Source organism: Rousettus aegyptiacus, unplaced genomic scaffold (genome assembly GCF_014176215.1).
Source record: "Rousettus aegyptiacus isolate mRouAeg1 unplaced genomic scaffold, mRouAeg1.p scaffold_m13_p_6, whole genome shotgun sequence".
NCBI classification, from domain to species: Eukaryota; Metazoa; Chordata; class Mammalia; order Chiroptera; family Pteropodidae; genus Rousettus; species Rousettus aegyptiacus.
In genome coordinates, this window is record NW_023416309.1 from 5,282,201 (window position 1) to 5,297,353 (window position 15,153).

At 48.4% G+C, this 15,153-nt stretch overlaps 1 protein-coding gene across 4 annotated transcripts; it reads right to left on the reverse strand.

Annotated features, from left to right (window-relative positions):
• Positions 1 to 719: 719 nt before the first annotated feature.
• On the reverse strand, positions 720 to 14,262 carry RGR (retinal G protein coupled receptor). Of its 4 annotated transcripts, none has more exons than XM_016130180.2 (7): positions 14,157 to 14,262; positions 12,383 to 12,539; positions 11,157 to 11,278; positions 8,155 to 8,308; positions 6,610 to 6,727; positions 4,757 to 4,870; positions 720 to 4,320 (listed from the first exon to the last, which is right to left on the reverse strand). In XM_016130180.2, exons 1-7 carry the CDS (start codon positions 14,233 to 14,235, stop codon positions 4,189 to 4,191), a joined length of 876 nt encoding a protein of 291 aa, XP_015985666.2. In that variant the 5' UTR covers positions 14,236 to 14,262; the 3' UTR covers positions 720 to 4,188. The 4 variants fall into 4 exon arrangements, with proteins under 4 accessions (XP_015985666.2, XP_015985665.2, XP_015985668.2 ...); XM_016130179.2 differs by having other exon boundaries at positions 11,157 to 11,290; XM_016130182.2 differs by lacking the exon at positions 4,757 to 4,870.
• Positions 14,263 to 15,153: the final 891 nt, after the last annotated feature.

The window sequence follows — 15,153 nt, forward strand, 5'->3', positions numbered from 1 at the left end:
CCTTTTAAAGTGGACTTTGTACAATCCTGGGGTTCAGCAGAAGTGGCACTGAGTACTTCGAACCGGGCAGTGGCACCAGCCAGGCTCTCCTCCTGTCCACTGTCAGCTGTTTTAAACAATGAGCTTTCGTGTAACATTGTACTAGTTGGCTAGGTCTGTCAGGGCAAACTACCACTGGCTCAGTGTCTTCAACAAAAGAAATGTATTGTATCATAGTTCTGGAGATAGAAGTCCAAGATCAAGGTGACAGCAGGTTTTGTGTCTGGTGAGAGTTCTCTCCTTGGCTTGCAGATAGCTGCTTTCTCCCTGTCCTCACATGGCCTTTCTTCAGTTTATAAGAGTGGAGGGAGAACTCTCTCTCTAGTATCTCTTCTTAAAAGGACACTAATCCTATCAGATCAGGCCTCCACCCTTCTGACCTTATTTAATTTTAATCCCGTCTGTTAAGGCTCTATCACCAAACGTAGTCATGTTGGAAATTAGGGCTTCAACATAAAAATTTTGGGAGGACTCAAACATTGAATGCATAACAAACATCAAATTTTTTGTTTGTTTGTTTGTTTGTTTGTTTAAGTTAGACTTTTGATAGAGTTTGAATACCTTTTGCTTTTGTCAGAGCCCACTCAGACTGGGAAGATGGACAGGGTGGACGACAGAGGGCTCGTGACTCACCTACAGCCCCTGGTAACTTTAAAAAACAATGGTGGCATTAAGATTATCATGTCAAACCACAGAAATTTTTAAAAAGTCTAGAATGAAGCCAGCAGGCACTGTGCATTGAAAGTCTGTGGAGGACAGTCCTGTCGAAATACATGGTTAAACTAAGTGCACAGTGAAGTTCAGAGGGCATGTTTAATTTGTCTAGAATGAGGGAAAAGACTAGTTTTGAGGAAAAGACTTGAAAAGATACAGAAGGAAACTTCCAGGTAATCTTAATCACCCTTATTACTGTGCCTGATTCCAGTTACTTAGACATAGCTCTACCCTAATCTTTAGTTTTGGCTTTATAACCATACTAGCACCTATATTTTACTCACAAATGCCATGATGAGGAGAGGCCATGGACTTCTGAGGTAACTAGAAGGATTTTGACCCTGTGTCATTCCATTAACACAATGTCTGACACACAGCAGCAGTTCATTAAATACATATTGAGGGAGTAGATGAACAAGACCAAATGACACTGACAGGGATTAGGGGTCAAATGGACACTGATTTACAAATGAGGAAGTGACTGAGTGATTGCTTGATTGTTTTATGGCACCTGGTTCTTGTTGTCCACCTGCCTCTTGATGGCCTCTTCCAAATCCACCCTGGGTCCTTTTGGTGGCGCAGTGTGGGCTGAGGCCAATGGTCTGGAGTGCTGGTGAGACCTGAAGCAAAGGCTAGGCCATTTCCCAGGCCCCAGTGAAGGTGCCCTCATGTCTATGGAGCGGGCTCTGGAGTCTCTGTTGCTTTCACCCTCCTTTCCTAGCTTCCCGTTCCTCTGCCCACCATGTGGCCTCAGTTCTCCTGACATTCAGGGAACTTGAGGAGAGCATAGTGGTCCCCGTGATGGATGGTATGGGTGGGGGCATCATGCTGGTGTGTTCCCTCCAAGCCCGTTGTGTCTGTGTGTAGGAGGAGCAGGGCACTCTTCCTACTAGGTGGCATTAGAAGGGGCCACGTGAGTGAACAGAGGGAAGAGAACTGGGATGAAGAGACCTGAGGTGCCCAGAAAGGGCAGGATCTTATTCTGCAGAAGCCTTAGGGTGGGCAGGAGAATGAGGTTGGTTGCGAGGGACTGTCACCAAAATTAGACAAACAGAAGGGGCCAGGAAACAAAAGCCCCAAGGAGGCACAGGTAACTTCTTTCTTCTCATATTTTTTTCTGATTATAAAAATGTACACATTCACTGTAGTAATCAGCAGACAGAGTTTGAGGGGTGAGAACTGGCCACAGGGCTGCACAGAGCGAAGGGAGCCTCAGGAGGTTCTGGGGGCTGTGCTCTAACTCGTGTCAGGTGCTAGCCATGATCCAGGGACTGGCACCTCTGATTCCTCTCCCAGCCCAGTGACTGTGCCAAGGGCCCTCAGAAAGGTGGTTCTCCAATGAGACTCAGTTACCTCCCTTGTCCCTCTGGCCCCCAGAGGTACCTGAGCTACTCCATGGAAGAGTGAGTGGGGGTGCTGGAGTTGGTGAGAGGCCCTGCACACAGTGTCCACAGGAGACTTGAGGTGCTGAAAGTGCTCTGGGACATGGATAGGAAAGCCCAAAGATAAAGAGACTCCCTAAACCTACTCTGTGAGTGAGAAGCAGGCGTGTAGGTAGACTCAGAGCTTCTAAAGTAAATGGCTTCAGCAGGGGCTTTGATCACTTCCCACTGGGCTATCTCCTGCCGACACAGTCCAGAGTAGAGATGCCCTGAGCCTGCTTTCTCCTGCGCCTCATGGGCTTAGGCTTGAACTAAAGATGCCCTTGATCACACCCAGCCAATTTGCCTTGCTCTCCACCTCTCCTCAGCACAGGCAGGGGCATGACATGTTTGGGGACACTGGCTACTCCCATTGGTTGTCTTTAGTCTCCACTCACCTACCCTTTCTCTCTCTGAATCTGGGGTCCTCTCCCTTCTCTTCTCACTGTGTTCCTTTGTCCCTCCTTAGTGAGTTATGTCTCTAATGGTGGATTATAGGGAAGGTCCTAGTAAAAACAATTTACTAGGTCTGGGAGGGCTGGGTCAATATCTGTGGGCCCAGGACCCCATTGCCTTCCTGGTCACCTGCTCAGTCTGTGTGTGAGTCTGGCTTGGATCTGGGATTTCCCCTCCTGGCCCCACTCCAGGGCATAAGACAAGAACCCTGTGTGGGTGCTGGAGTGAGGACAAGTGGCATCTTGTCTCCACAGCACCTGGTACAGGGCATGGTCTAGAAAACAGTGCTGTGGGAAGGCTGCCTCCTTTCACCCCAGCTGGTTTTGCAAGATGACTGAACAGGCCTCTGCTTTGTGCAGACTTCTTGTGACCTATGTCTATGTGACCTGATTTTCTGCATTTGTAAAACTGAGAGGCAGGTCTTGATGCATAGGGAACCCAGATGCTGTTCTCATGAGCACCCATCCCCATCCCTGGGGGTTTGTCTCTTCCCTGCTCAGCTCCATTCTTCCTGCAACTGCTCCTCCATCATCAGACCCTCCGTGGAGCCCTTGATCCTTCTGCCAATCATCTCCTTTTCTGTCTAGGGCAATGGGTCTTACTCAGGTCTGTGTACCTTCCACACCTTGTCCCTGAAGTGCAGACTTTGTGGGAGGTGCAGATGTACATCCAGAAGTGGCAACCCTAGCGTTAGTGTCACAAACTCGCATGCCCACGAGCTCCACAGGGAAAGCATGAGCTGCAGCTGATGGGAGAAGACGTGCCTGGGAAAAGCGCAGAGTTGCCCTGAGCTCTGCAAAATGTCACTGTGGAGGAGGCTGGTGGGGCCTCCTCTTCAGATATCTGGAGTTTTAAATAAATTGTCCTGATTTTTTAATGTTGGAAACTAAGCAACATGCAGCTAGCTGTCTTTGACTGGTGGGTGCTGGTGTCTAACTCTCTGTGAGCACTTAACATGCCAGGTAGCATCCTGATCCTTGCTGCACAGTCAAACCACCATTACTGTCATCACATCTCACAAGCTGGGAAACAGATGCACAAGCAGAGTAAGTCACTTGTACCAGATCACAATTTAATAAGTAGTGTCTGAATGCTGGCAGCCTGGGTCGAGTTTCCACAAGTAACCCTGAGGCTTTTACCTCTTTCTATGTAAGAGTTTGAGCCCTAACAATTCTGTTTTAATGAGCAGCTATTATGTGTGTGGTGAGTATTCATTATCCTGTTCAAGCTTCACAATAGCTCCATGGAGTCTGTGTTAATATCCTTATGTTAAGGGTCATGGGCAGTGACTTTCTCAAGGTCTCTCAGCCTCTGTGTGGAGGGCTATGACCAACACTCAGGTCCACCTGGTTCCAAAGCCCCAGCTCCTCCCATGTAGCCTGCTTTCTCTCTGAGTTCCCTAGTGTTAGGCTCAACAGGGCCATTGGGGATGGAGGAAACATGTCTGGAGCTTGGTTTCTGAGGTTGCTGGGCAGGGCTCTCAGGGTGGCCTCCTGACGTGGGGCTCAGTCCAGGGCAGCATGGGTGGGCCTGGGTCTGAGCAGCCTCATGGAGAGGCTCACTGTGCATGGTCCCGCTCACTTCTCTGCGGCGAGAGGCACTGCCAGATCCCCCTCTGCACCATCTCGCTGCCCAGGGCATAGTTCACAGCGTTGATCGTGGGCGCCATTTTGGCAATGAGAGCGGGCACCTGTTGCAGCAGAAACATCCAGGAAAGAAGCTTCAAAGCCTCTGCTCTTCTCCCTGGTTCCACCTGGTGACCCCAGCCCTCCCCCACCCAAAGCCACCAATCTTTTGTTGTCTGCTCGATTCTGCCAACTCTAAGTTTTCCCTGACCAGCTGCCAGATGTTGCATGGTAACACACATGTCTCAGCCCCTCATCCCAGAGTGCATGTTCACCACCTGGCTGTTTGTCCCTGTCATCTTACATGAGGCTTAGGCAAAATCAAACAGTAGCCCCATGTGCCCTGGGTGACAAGCAAATTCCCAATGCATTATGAGTGCTCAGAGGAAGAGAGAGAGTCTATCTATCATGGAGATAGCAAAGCAAGAAAGAGAGATGAGATAAGACAGAGAGACACAAAGATAGAGAATGTTCCAGTCTGGGTACTGGAGATATCTGTACCATCTGCAGCTTGGGGGAGATGGAGGTCACGTCCATGACAGCTGCGTATAGATACAGGAGGGCATAGGGTCCCCAGCAGAGCATCAGCGTTCTGGCTGGCAGAGTGGTGTTCACCTGGGGAAAAATTGTCACAGAATGGAGGCACTGACTTGATTTTGGTGGCCGGCAGCCCCACACAGCCCAGAGACCATGCAGGCACTCATGGGCAGTGTGACTGGACTGTGGGAAGATTCAGAGCCTGCGGAAAAACTTGGGACCAGATGAACCTTTCTGCTGTTTAAGATGTGGGACCCTAAGCCTGTCATGTAGTCTTACTTGACCTCAGGTGCTTTGTCCGTAAAATGGCCTGATAATACCTGCCTTGCCTGGAGGCAGGGGGTGGGGGCAGATAATGAGTTTCCTTCATGGTTGAACCCTGGCTCTGTGAGTGTGGCTGTGCGCATGAGCATCCCTAGGCTGAGCTGCTCTCACATCTCAGTCCCAGAACCAGCTCATCAGCAGCAGCTGCAGACAGGTCAACCTGTCCTGGGTTCAAAGGGGCTGCTTTCTGTAGAGTGATACAAGTAGGGAGCAGGCAACGTGGTACCACCTGGGGCCACAGGGGAGCGCATGACTCGTGATCTAATTTCAGGATGGAGGTTGCCATGTTCTACTTCTCACATACTCTCAGATGATAAATTCTGATGCTAAAAATCAGTGCCTATTTTCTCTTGACTATGTTTTCCTTTAACAAAGAAGGTGACTTAAGCCTGCCGTCAAGGTTCCTGGGTGACTTCTGTTTGATGCTACCAGAACTCATGATTTAAAGTCAACCTGGAAAAATGAGAAAACCCATGTGCCTGACTTGCCTTCTGGCTGATTGAACCTCCAACAAATGTGGAGACCTTGAGCACTGAGGCAGGGCTTGGAGGTGGTGATGAACAGGTGAGCACTGAGCTGAGAGCTTGGGATGCAGTTCTGCTCCCAGCATAGCCCTCATCAGAGTAAGCTGGTCTCCAGCTAAAGTAGATTTATACAGTCCTTTTCCAGTTCACAGGGGAAAAACAATGTGGTAGATTAAGAGTCTCAACAATGAGAATGTTTCTTTTATGTACGGTGACTGACCACTTGGGTGATGAAGTCCAAGACCTGAATTTGATACAACTCCGCGGTTCCTAGTTGTGGCTTTTGATGAGTTGCTTAGCTAACCACTTTCAGTCTCGATTTTCTAGTCGGTGATTTCTATAAGGATTATAAAACCTTCCTTTCTCTGAGAGTGGTTGCAAAAATGAAGCGACATAATGCAGATAAAATACTATTAGTATCTATTTTTTTAAAAAAATCTTTGGTGCTTGTTATGACTCATCTGTTAGGGATTATCCAGGTGACAAAGTTAAAGAAAAATTGTGACAAAGGAATATGAATACAGAAATTTAGAAATAGCAGGTGGAGGTGGGGCTTACTTTAAAGTGTTGTTTTGCTTGGACAAATGTGCTTGCGATGTGATTTTATGTGGTAACAGCCTGTGCCTGTGATTAACTTAAACATCTCGAAGCAATTTAAAAGCAGCATTTTAAAAGTGTGTAATTTTGTGCCAACCCTCACATCCTTGGGACAAAGGAAACATAATAGCATGGATGGTGTCTGGAAGGGCACCCTGTCTCTGGTAGTATGAGCAGTCCTGCTCCTTCCTCCAGGTCTTAGCTAGTCCCAGTGATGACAGGGATGGTGCATTCCTCTGCCCTAACACTGGATTTCCCTCTGGTTATGGAAAACACTGAAACCCCTGATTGCTCTCTGTCGCATCATTCATGTTCCCTGGTGTCCCTGAGAGGGACAGAGAGGTTTCTCCTGCTCTTGAAGTTGGTCCTTACCTGGGGATGGCCAGTCTTCCCGAGTTTCTGCTCCATGAGCCGATAGGATGTGAGTGTGATGAAGAGGGGCAGGACGAAGTTGAAAAAAGCCATGGTGAAGAGAAAGCTGGTGAAGTTTCTACAGGCAGAGGGGATGGAGGAGTAAGAGTCATGTCTGGGGGATTATCAGCTGTCCTCAAAAGCCCATCAGCCATTGCTCTGGACAGTCACGTGCAGGGAACTGCTTCCATCAGATGAGTGCTCAGAGTAGGGTGCTCAGAGCCAGTGTCCCTGCTGAACTCCCCTCACAGCCAAGGAGCCACTAGTTTCTCCTAACCTTGCCTTTAGGAGCCAGGGAGCTGAGATGAGGAAGAATCCTGCTTCAACTCACTGTTGGGCAGTTCAAGTGCTTAGCCCTGTTCTCTGTGCCCTCAGTATGAAAAATGGGGCTCTTTCATTAGGGAGATTCATTTACCAGATAGAGGTGTCAGTGGATCAAGAGGAAGGAGCATTTGAAGAGTGTTACTGGCACAGGGGTTTGAAAGGGCCCCATGGATAACAAAGAGACTGGACACTGGGTCACTGAAGAAATCGTGGCCGTGGGAGGAAGGAAGGCTAACCATTCATGAAGGGGATACCATGTCCCCGTGGTGCTGTCCATTAAGGATGGGTGGACAGAAGGGCTGCCAGAATGACTGGACACAGACTGAAGAAATACCTGCAGGGAGTATCCTGGAAGGATACTCGGTGCAGGCCCAGGGTTCTTCAGTGGGTTTCACCTGAGAAGCCCATCATCAGGGGCAGATGCTTCATCAGTAAACATGTAAAGCAGATGAGAGAAACATGGTTCTAGTGGAAGCAAGAGGGAGGCTGAAGCGTCTATGGCCATACCACCATGAATGTGCCCAGTCTCGTCTGATCTCAGAAGCTAAGTGGGGTTAGGCCTGGTTAGTACTTAGATGGGAAGAGAGAGACTGAAGCCCTTGTGCCCTTCCCCAGGGCAGCCCCTAATGGGTCTTCCTAAGCCCTGGTCTCCCCCAGAGCCCCATGGATGGAACAGTACTAGATATACTCTATGATAGAGGGGCCCTTAAGTATTTGCTCCCACCTCTCCAGGGTTTGGCTCACAGCAGGTGCTCAGGGAATTCAGAGACCTGAATTGTTTGCCAAGGTCTCTCTCAATGCAAAGACTGTAACATTCTTTGAAACTATTGAACTGAGGACATGACTTTCTCTTGAAAATAATAAATTCAGAGCTGGACAGCTGAGTGTGTGGAAGATGTCAAAGGGGTCATGGGGCTCAGTTGCCATTATAACCAACACAGGACAATGACTCACTAGATGATGCCCCTTCTGAGACCCACCTCTGTGCCCAGTTTGCATAACATTTCCACCACTTGGCCAGTATTCAGTCTCACTGTCAACCTACAAGTGGGTATCATGACTAAGATGTTGAGGTTGTCTAGCAATCTCATTGACATTCCCTCATTTGAATTTTCAGTTGTGAAATTGTGGTTGTAAGAGTTCAAAGTCAAGATTCCCATGGAAGGGAGCCTCCCACCTCACCTGTCCCTCCTGGAATAGTCCAGAGTGCAGCATGTCCCCAGGGGCTCATAGTCATAGTGGCCCCAGCCGAGGAGGGGCAGTGCTGCCCAGAAGGCGGAAGACAGCCACACAAAGAGCACCAAGGATACAGCTGTGTTCCATGCCAATCGGCTGCCTGTGTGGACAGAAGAAGAGGATGGTTGACAGGAGGCAATAGCTATCAGAGTGAAAAAGAATGGACTTTCTGGTTATGAAGAATGGCCCTAAATCCTGGCTCTGATGCTTAATAGCTTTGTTCTTCAGGCCACTTGAGAGTTTCTCTGAGCCTCAGTTTTTTCCTCTATAAAATGAGAATGATATTTCTTGCTTCAGAGAATTGTTATGAAAAATAAAAAAGATAATAGATGGGAAGGTCTCCTAGTAGATACTCTATATCAGAAGTCTCCTAGTAGATACTCTATATCAGAAGTCCCCAATCAGGCATTAGATTCTCATAGGGACTGGTGTTCCTATGAGAATCTAATGCCTGATGATCTGAGGTGGAGCTGAGGTGGTGATGCTAGTGCTGGAGAGGGGCTGCAAATATAGATGAAACTTCGCTCACTCACCTCCTGCTGTGAGCCCCGGTTCCTAACAGGCCACAGACTAGTACCGGTCCACAGCCTGGGGTTTGGAAAACCCTGCTCTATACCATCTTTTTTAGGGGACAGAGAAAAGGAGGGATGGCAAGGAGATAGGTATGCTTCTCAAAGCCAAGTTGGGGAAGAAGCGTGGATAGTGGTTCAAGTGAAGGTCATGGGGGAGGAAGGTGGAGTCCAGACTTACCACCATCCTTAGCTCTTGCTCAGAAGCAAGACGCCATCTCTGCTTCCAGGATACCCTCTGAGAACTCTCGACTTAAGAACTGGGGCCCCATCTCAGTGCCACTGGTAGAGGCTGGGCCCTGACATCATCTTTTAATGTGACCAGTCCCATTGACCTGACCTCCTCCATTATCCCCCCACCCATGTCCCTCACAGTCTTATCTAGCTCTTCCCATCCGGTGGCTCCACTTGAATCTGGCTTTAGAATGCCTTTCCAAGATGCCTTCTCTGTCTATGATTTATTCACGTTCCTTTGCAGACAAGATCTCAGGATAGAGGACAGAAATCCAAGTGGGGTTTGATCAGCAGAGAAGAGCCGGTCTTCAATGCCCCCTCATCCTGAAACTTCACTTTCATTGACACAGCCACAGATGGAGTTTGTTTGGATGTGTCCCTCTGCTATGGACTGAATGTTATATCCCCTCTAAATTCATATGTTGAAGCCCTAATCTCCATGTGGTGGTATTTGGGGGTGGGAACTTTGGAAGGTAATTAGGCTATGAGGGTGGCACTCCCATGATAGAATTAGCACCCTTATAAGAACAGACATGAGAGAGATGATCTCTCTTTATTCCACATTAGGGCAAGAAGGCAGCCATCTGCAAACTGAGAAGAGAGAACCCACCTCTGCTGGTACCCTCATCTTGGATTTCCACCTTCCAGAACTGTAAGAGATAAATTTCTATTGTTTTAGCCACCCAGTCTATGGTGCTTAGTTATGGCAGTCCTAGCTGACTAAGATCCTCCCCACCCTCGCCAACTGTAGGCACAATAATTGATATCCATCTTGACCCATATGTTGCATGAGCCTTTTTGGTTTTGGAAACAAATGACCAAAGAGACACACCTAAGGTCATCCAGTAATAGTAAATAAACTCAGGCCCCCTCCTTCTCCCTTCCTTGTGTTGGTACTGTTCCACTGTGCCTTGCAGCACAGGAAGGGCTTTGATGTAGGAACAATGGAACAGGGACAAATGGTTCTACATAGAGGCAGAGAAGCCTTTTGCTGTCTGAGAAGGGATGCATGTGTGTGTGCACATGTGAGAGTCCATGTGTGTATGTGTGTGTGTGTGTGTGTGTGTGTGTGTGTGTGTGTGTGATGGTCCAAGAGAATTTTGGAGGCAGGGCTGGGCTAGTGGTGGGAGATGAGCTCCAAGGTCAGATGGAACAGGAAGTGCTAACCTGCTAGAACAAAGGTAGTTTTTTTGGCACAGAGAGAGGCATGTGATTCAAGGGCTGGGTGCTGTGTGTGTCTGTGGCAAGGGTGGATCTGCAAATCTAAAGGGGCCATCCCCAGGGCCATGCTGACCATGGACCCCACAGTGACCTCTGTGCTAGGGAAATCCACAGCTCCAAATATGGAGTCCAGGAGACAAATGGAGAGACAACCTCCAGAGGTACCCAGGTCATGCCCTATCCCAGCTCTGTTTCTATTAGCTGTGTGACCCTAGACAGCTATTTAACTTTTCTGAGCCTCTGCTTCCCAGTCTGCAAGCTGAGGGTTGCTATGGGTGAACATGTATTTTATATTAATGTGTATATAAATTATAAAAACATTAAAGCTGTGATATCACAAATATTATTTAGAACAAGACTAAAGCAGGCATTTACAATTTTTAAAGTGAGTCACTTCTAAGTCAGAAATACCAAGTAAATAACACAGCAGGTGGCACACTGATATGGCGAATTATGAAGATGGTATTGACAATACAGCTTGAGAAATGTAGAGCTACGCTGGTTCTCATGAAGCCCTGGCATGGCAGAGGCCCAGCACTTGCCTCCAGCCCAATCGTCTCTCTGTCTCCCAACAGCGTCTATCTTCACGGGCATTTTCTATATCCATGCTCTCCTTTGATTTTCAAAATGAAACTGTGTGGTTGTTTACAAAAATCACCATTCAGAGGAGATTAGGGTTCAGAGAGGACCCCTGACTTGCCTGAGGCTGCAGGGAGGGCACAGGCAGCCTTTCCAGCATGTGCCTCAACACCTACCTCTCCTGCATTCTCCCAGCCTCCTTCCTTTCCTGAGTGCCTGCACCCTACCCTCATGTACTCTTGCCCCCACCCACACTTCCCTAAACTGGGAAACACTGAGCAGGCCTTTGCCTTGATCATTTTCACTGTAAGGATGTCCCTCCACCCTGGGAGCCCAAACACTTACTGGTGCAGTAGTGGTGATAGCGCCCCCAGGCAATGGCTGCGCTGCTGCAGATGCTGGCCAATGCTGTTGCAAATCCCTGGAAGCCATGAGCCTGGCAGCCGTCTGAACCATAGGGCCAGTGCCTGTGAGAGACACTGGGCACCAGTGAAACCTCCCCTCTGTTTCTGTCCCTCCTCCCAGACCCACCTAACATCAACTTGAGGGTACCTTCCTGAATGTTGGCCTAGCTCCTCAGAAGAGGGCTTATTATCTCTTTTTCCTATGAGGAAACTGGGGGCCTAGAGAGCAAGTCACTGAGGTGGAGGTGGAAGCCCGTACAAACTCTCCAGGCCCAGCACCATGATTGGAACAAAGGTCTCTGCATGACCAGCTGTCTCCATCACAGGAAATGGAACACCCTAGTTGGAAAGACAGCTCATGTCTTTATTCCGTAGATGGGGAAACTGAGACCCAGAGAGGAAAAGACCACACAGCAGATGAAGGCAAAGTTAGAGGAAAGACCCCAGGCCTCCCAACTCAGCTGCATGGGCCAAGCAAGAGTAAAAAATTCAGTTGCTTCTTCCTTGCCCTGGGCAGGGGTAGGAGGCAATCACAGCAAGGAATCCTCATTGATTCAGACCCCACAGAGTATTCACACCCAGGCAGCCTCCAGCCTGCATCTGCAGTACCCGAATGTTCGGTCCGTTTAAAAAAACAATCTTATAAACACCTTTTGAGGCCATGTTGGAAGACTGGTTTGCACATAAGAAGGTCTTAGACACTTGTCAAAGAATCCCGTTTTTTTTTGTTTTTTTTTTTCCCCAACACTTATTTAGGGCTTCCTTTGTGCCAAGTGTTGTTTTAAGTTATTTGCAAATAATAACAAGTCAATAGTTCCAACCACCATATCAGTTAGGTAATAATATCCATTTTATAGAAAAAGCTAATTTATATAATAAAGCCAAGATTCAAATTTATGCAGCTTGGTTTCAGGGTCCACGTTCCTAATCCCCACAGTCAGTCCACTCTGTTGGTCATGTTTAAGCAACTCCTGTGTTCCAAAAATTGGTTGTGGTTCTTTGTGGATAGTCTGAAATTCGGATTTAGCCTATTTCAGCCTACCCATCTTCTCCCCTAGGGTCAGCATTCTATTGGTAGGAAGAAAGCCTCTGGTCTGGCTGCCCAGTGCCCAGAAGTGAAGCCCCAGGAAGGACCCAAGAGCCCAGGGACTGGGGAGGGAGCTGTACCGGAGGAGGCTGGATGTGGCTGAGATGAGAGCATTCAGGCTGATCCCACTGTCTGCCAGAGCCAAGCTCACCACAAGCAGGTGGGTAGGGGTCCGCAGCTCTAGATTCTTGCAGAAAGAGAGGATGGTCAGGCTATTGAGGCTGAGACCAGAGAGAGCTGAAAAGAAGGTAGGGGCTGGTATCAGGGTTGGTGATGCCCACCTGGAGTCAGAACCTGGGGTGTGGGGTGGATGGAGCCTCAGCAACCTCCCTGCAATACCCCTTCACACTCGGCAAGTCCCTCAGTGCAGCTCATCAAACACCTAAAAGGTGGGCTGGCCCTCAGAGACCAAAAGCCATAAAAACACACCCTACTCTCTACCACTCACAACTCATAGGAAGACAGACAATGAAGAAAATCAATAAAACGCAGAATGGTTCATTCTAGATCAAAATCACGGGCAGCCACTGAGCACTTATCACATGAAGCCTAGTGCTCAGCACTTTATGTGAATCCTGTCATCCAGTCTTAACCTGGATACTGTCTTCCCTATTTATAGTTGGGAAATTAAGGCTTGGAGAGGCTAACTTGCAGCTAGTAGCTGGTGGAGCTGGGAATCAAATTCAAATCTTTCAAATTCCAAAATGTCTTCTCTAAGTGCTGTGGAGCAATGTCAAGGAGAGCCTCAGAGAGGAGGAAGCTTTGTGAGAGCTAGGGGGTGCCTAGGACACCAGGCAGTGAGGTGAGCCTGAAGAGGGTGGTCTCAGGTGGCAGACAGACCAGACCTTGAATTTCAGCTGGCTCACTTGATACTCTCTGAGCTTAGGCTTCTCCCATCTAACGGAAAGAATGGAGAAGGGTCCTGCCTTCAAAACTGTGATTTACTAGGACAGGGCACAGGAGAGAAGTCTAGAAAGAGGAATAGCATGTGCAAAAACATATAGTGGTAAATTTCAAGGCATGTTTGATGACCTAGAGGGATGCTAGATTTTAAGTTTCCCAGAAAAAAGGAAAAAGGGCTGGGACTACCAAGACCAGCCTTGTCGCTGCTGCTCCCTCTCCACTGTCAATTCTTGCTGGGTGAGAAAATGTGTTAGTTATTTCTCTGAAACTGCTCTGAACAAAGGCTGTATCCCCATCAGCCTAGCCTTGGGCTGGCCCAGCTCCAGGGTCTACAGTCCCAGCTCCGGCCTCAATGAGCATCTTAGGGATTCTGGGTTGAGGCAGGCACCTCATGGACCCAGGCCACTCCTAGAATGGAAATGCTAAGGGTTGTGTGAGTGGAGATAGTGGCAGTGATGGGTGTGCAGGAAAAGCTGAGAGTGAATGAACTTAAATTCCCAGGTGTCTATCTCGGCTAGCACGTTTTACCCATAATCCTATCTAACTTCACCACTATCCACTGGAAAGTCAGGGCACTGAAGGCCAGAGAGCTCAAGTGACTTGGTTACAGTCACACAGGTGGCAGAGCTGTCTGTCTCTAGAGCCTATTAGGGGCTTGATTATATGTAAGATTCTTAGCATGATTTTCAGAGAATAGATTAAATTTTCTTCTGGCTCGAAAGACATGAAAAGACCTGAACCCTGGTTTTTGGTCATTCCCTGGGCAGATGTCCCTCTCCCAAAGTCCATCTCTTCCTGACCTTTGCCTGCTCTTCTCTCTTGCCTCCTAGCCTGCAGATTGTATTCTACAGGTCCAAGCACAGAGGAGCAGGATTTGGGGACCTCTCTTTTCCAGGTTTGCAGCTGTGGCCCACTGGGTCCCCGCTCCACCCCAGGTCCTGCCTGGCTCACCTTCCACCATCAGCACTGTCCCCACAGCAAGCACCTCCAGCTCCCCAAATCCAGCGGGCAGGGACCTGGACTCTGCCATCCTCGCCTTCTTCCCTGTTAGCTTAGCTCTCCTCTGCTCACAAAGGCAGGCAGGCCCCTCCCTTTTAAAGGGCCATCCCATGAGCTGGCACATGTAGGTGATTATTCTAGACTTTGGGCTCCTTCTTGCTGCCCCTCCTCCTGAATCATCCTCTTGGCTTCAGCAGAAGGAACTCATTCACTAGTTGGACAGTGCAGCCTTTGTGAAATGGGAATGGAGCCGTGTTTCATTCATTTTGGCCTCACCAGGCAGGATTAAGGACCCAGAATCCAAATGGTGTGTGGCTGAGAGCCAAATTAGAAAAGTTGCATAACCAAAGGAGGGGTTGGGAGCAAAAGGAGGGATTTGAGCTGCAGCTGTGCTTGAGAACTGGTTAAGGGCCCGGTCTTGTCATATCTGTGCTGAAACATTGAGCACCTATGCATATGTGTGTACGTATGTTTGTATCCCCATGCTCACAGTTAGGAGGAAAGGATGATGGCTGGAAATTCAACTGCTGAAGTAGTCCCAACTGGGACTAGAGACTAGAGTTCTTATTCTGAATATGCCATTAACTAGCTGCCTGCCCCGGGGCAGGACGATTGGGGTCTTCTCTGTTTCCTCTTTTGCAATGTAAGCACCTTTTTGCATGGCCTATGTAAATCTTGGTTAGAAGAATATATCATGGATATAGCCTTTCAGGCTACACTTCCTTACTCCCACAGAGCACTTTAGCTACACAAGTCTCAAAGTCTCCCAAGGCACTAACTTATAACAGAGGGGCTGCTATCTTCTTATAAGTGGCCCACAACCCACTAAGAGCTTTGCCTTTTATAAATGAGATCTGGTACAAGTTACACAATGGCCCATGGTGAAATTTGCATCAGGAAACACTAATTTAGAGCAGCTTAATTCATTTTCTGATGAAGATACCAAGGC

Bases quoted from the DNA above. Each gene is read 5' to 3' on its own strand.
- RGR (XM_016130179.2), bottom strand. From the start codon at position 14,235: ATGGCAGAGTCCAGGTCCCTGCCCGCTGGATTTGGGGAGCTGGAGGTG. The intron at 11,291-12,382 runs GTACAGCTCCCT...ACTGGTGCCCAG, and splicing joins GCCACATCCAGCCTCCTCCG to TGTCTCTCACAGGCACTGGC. The intron at 8,309-11,156 runs GTAAGTGTTTGG...CTGTCCACACAG, and splicing joins CTATCACCACTACTGCACCA to GCAGCCGATTGGCATGGAAC.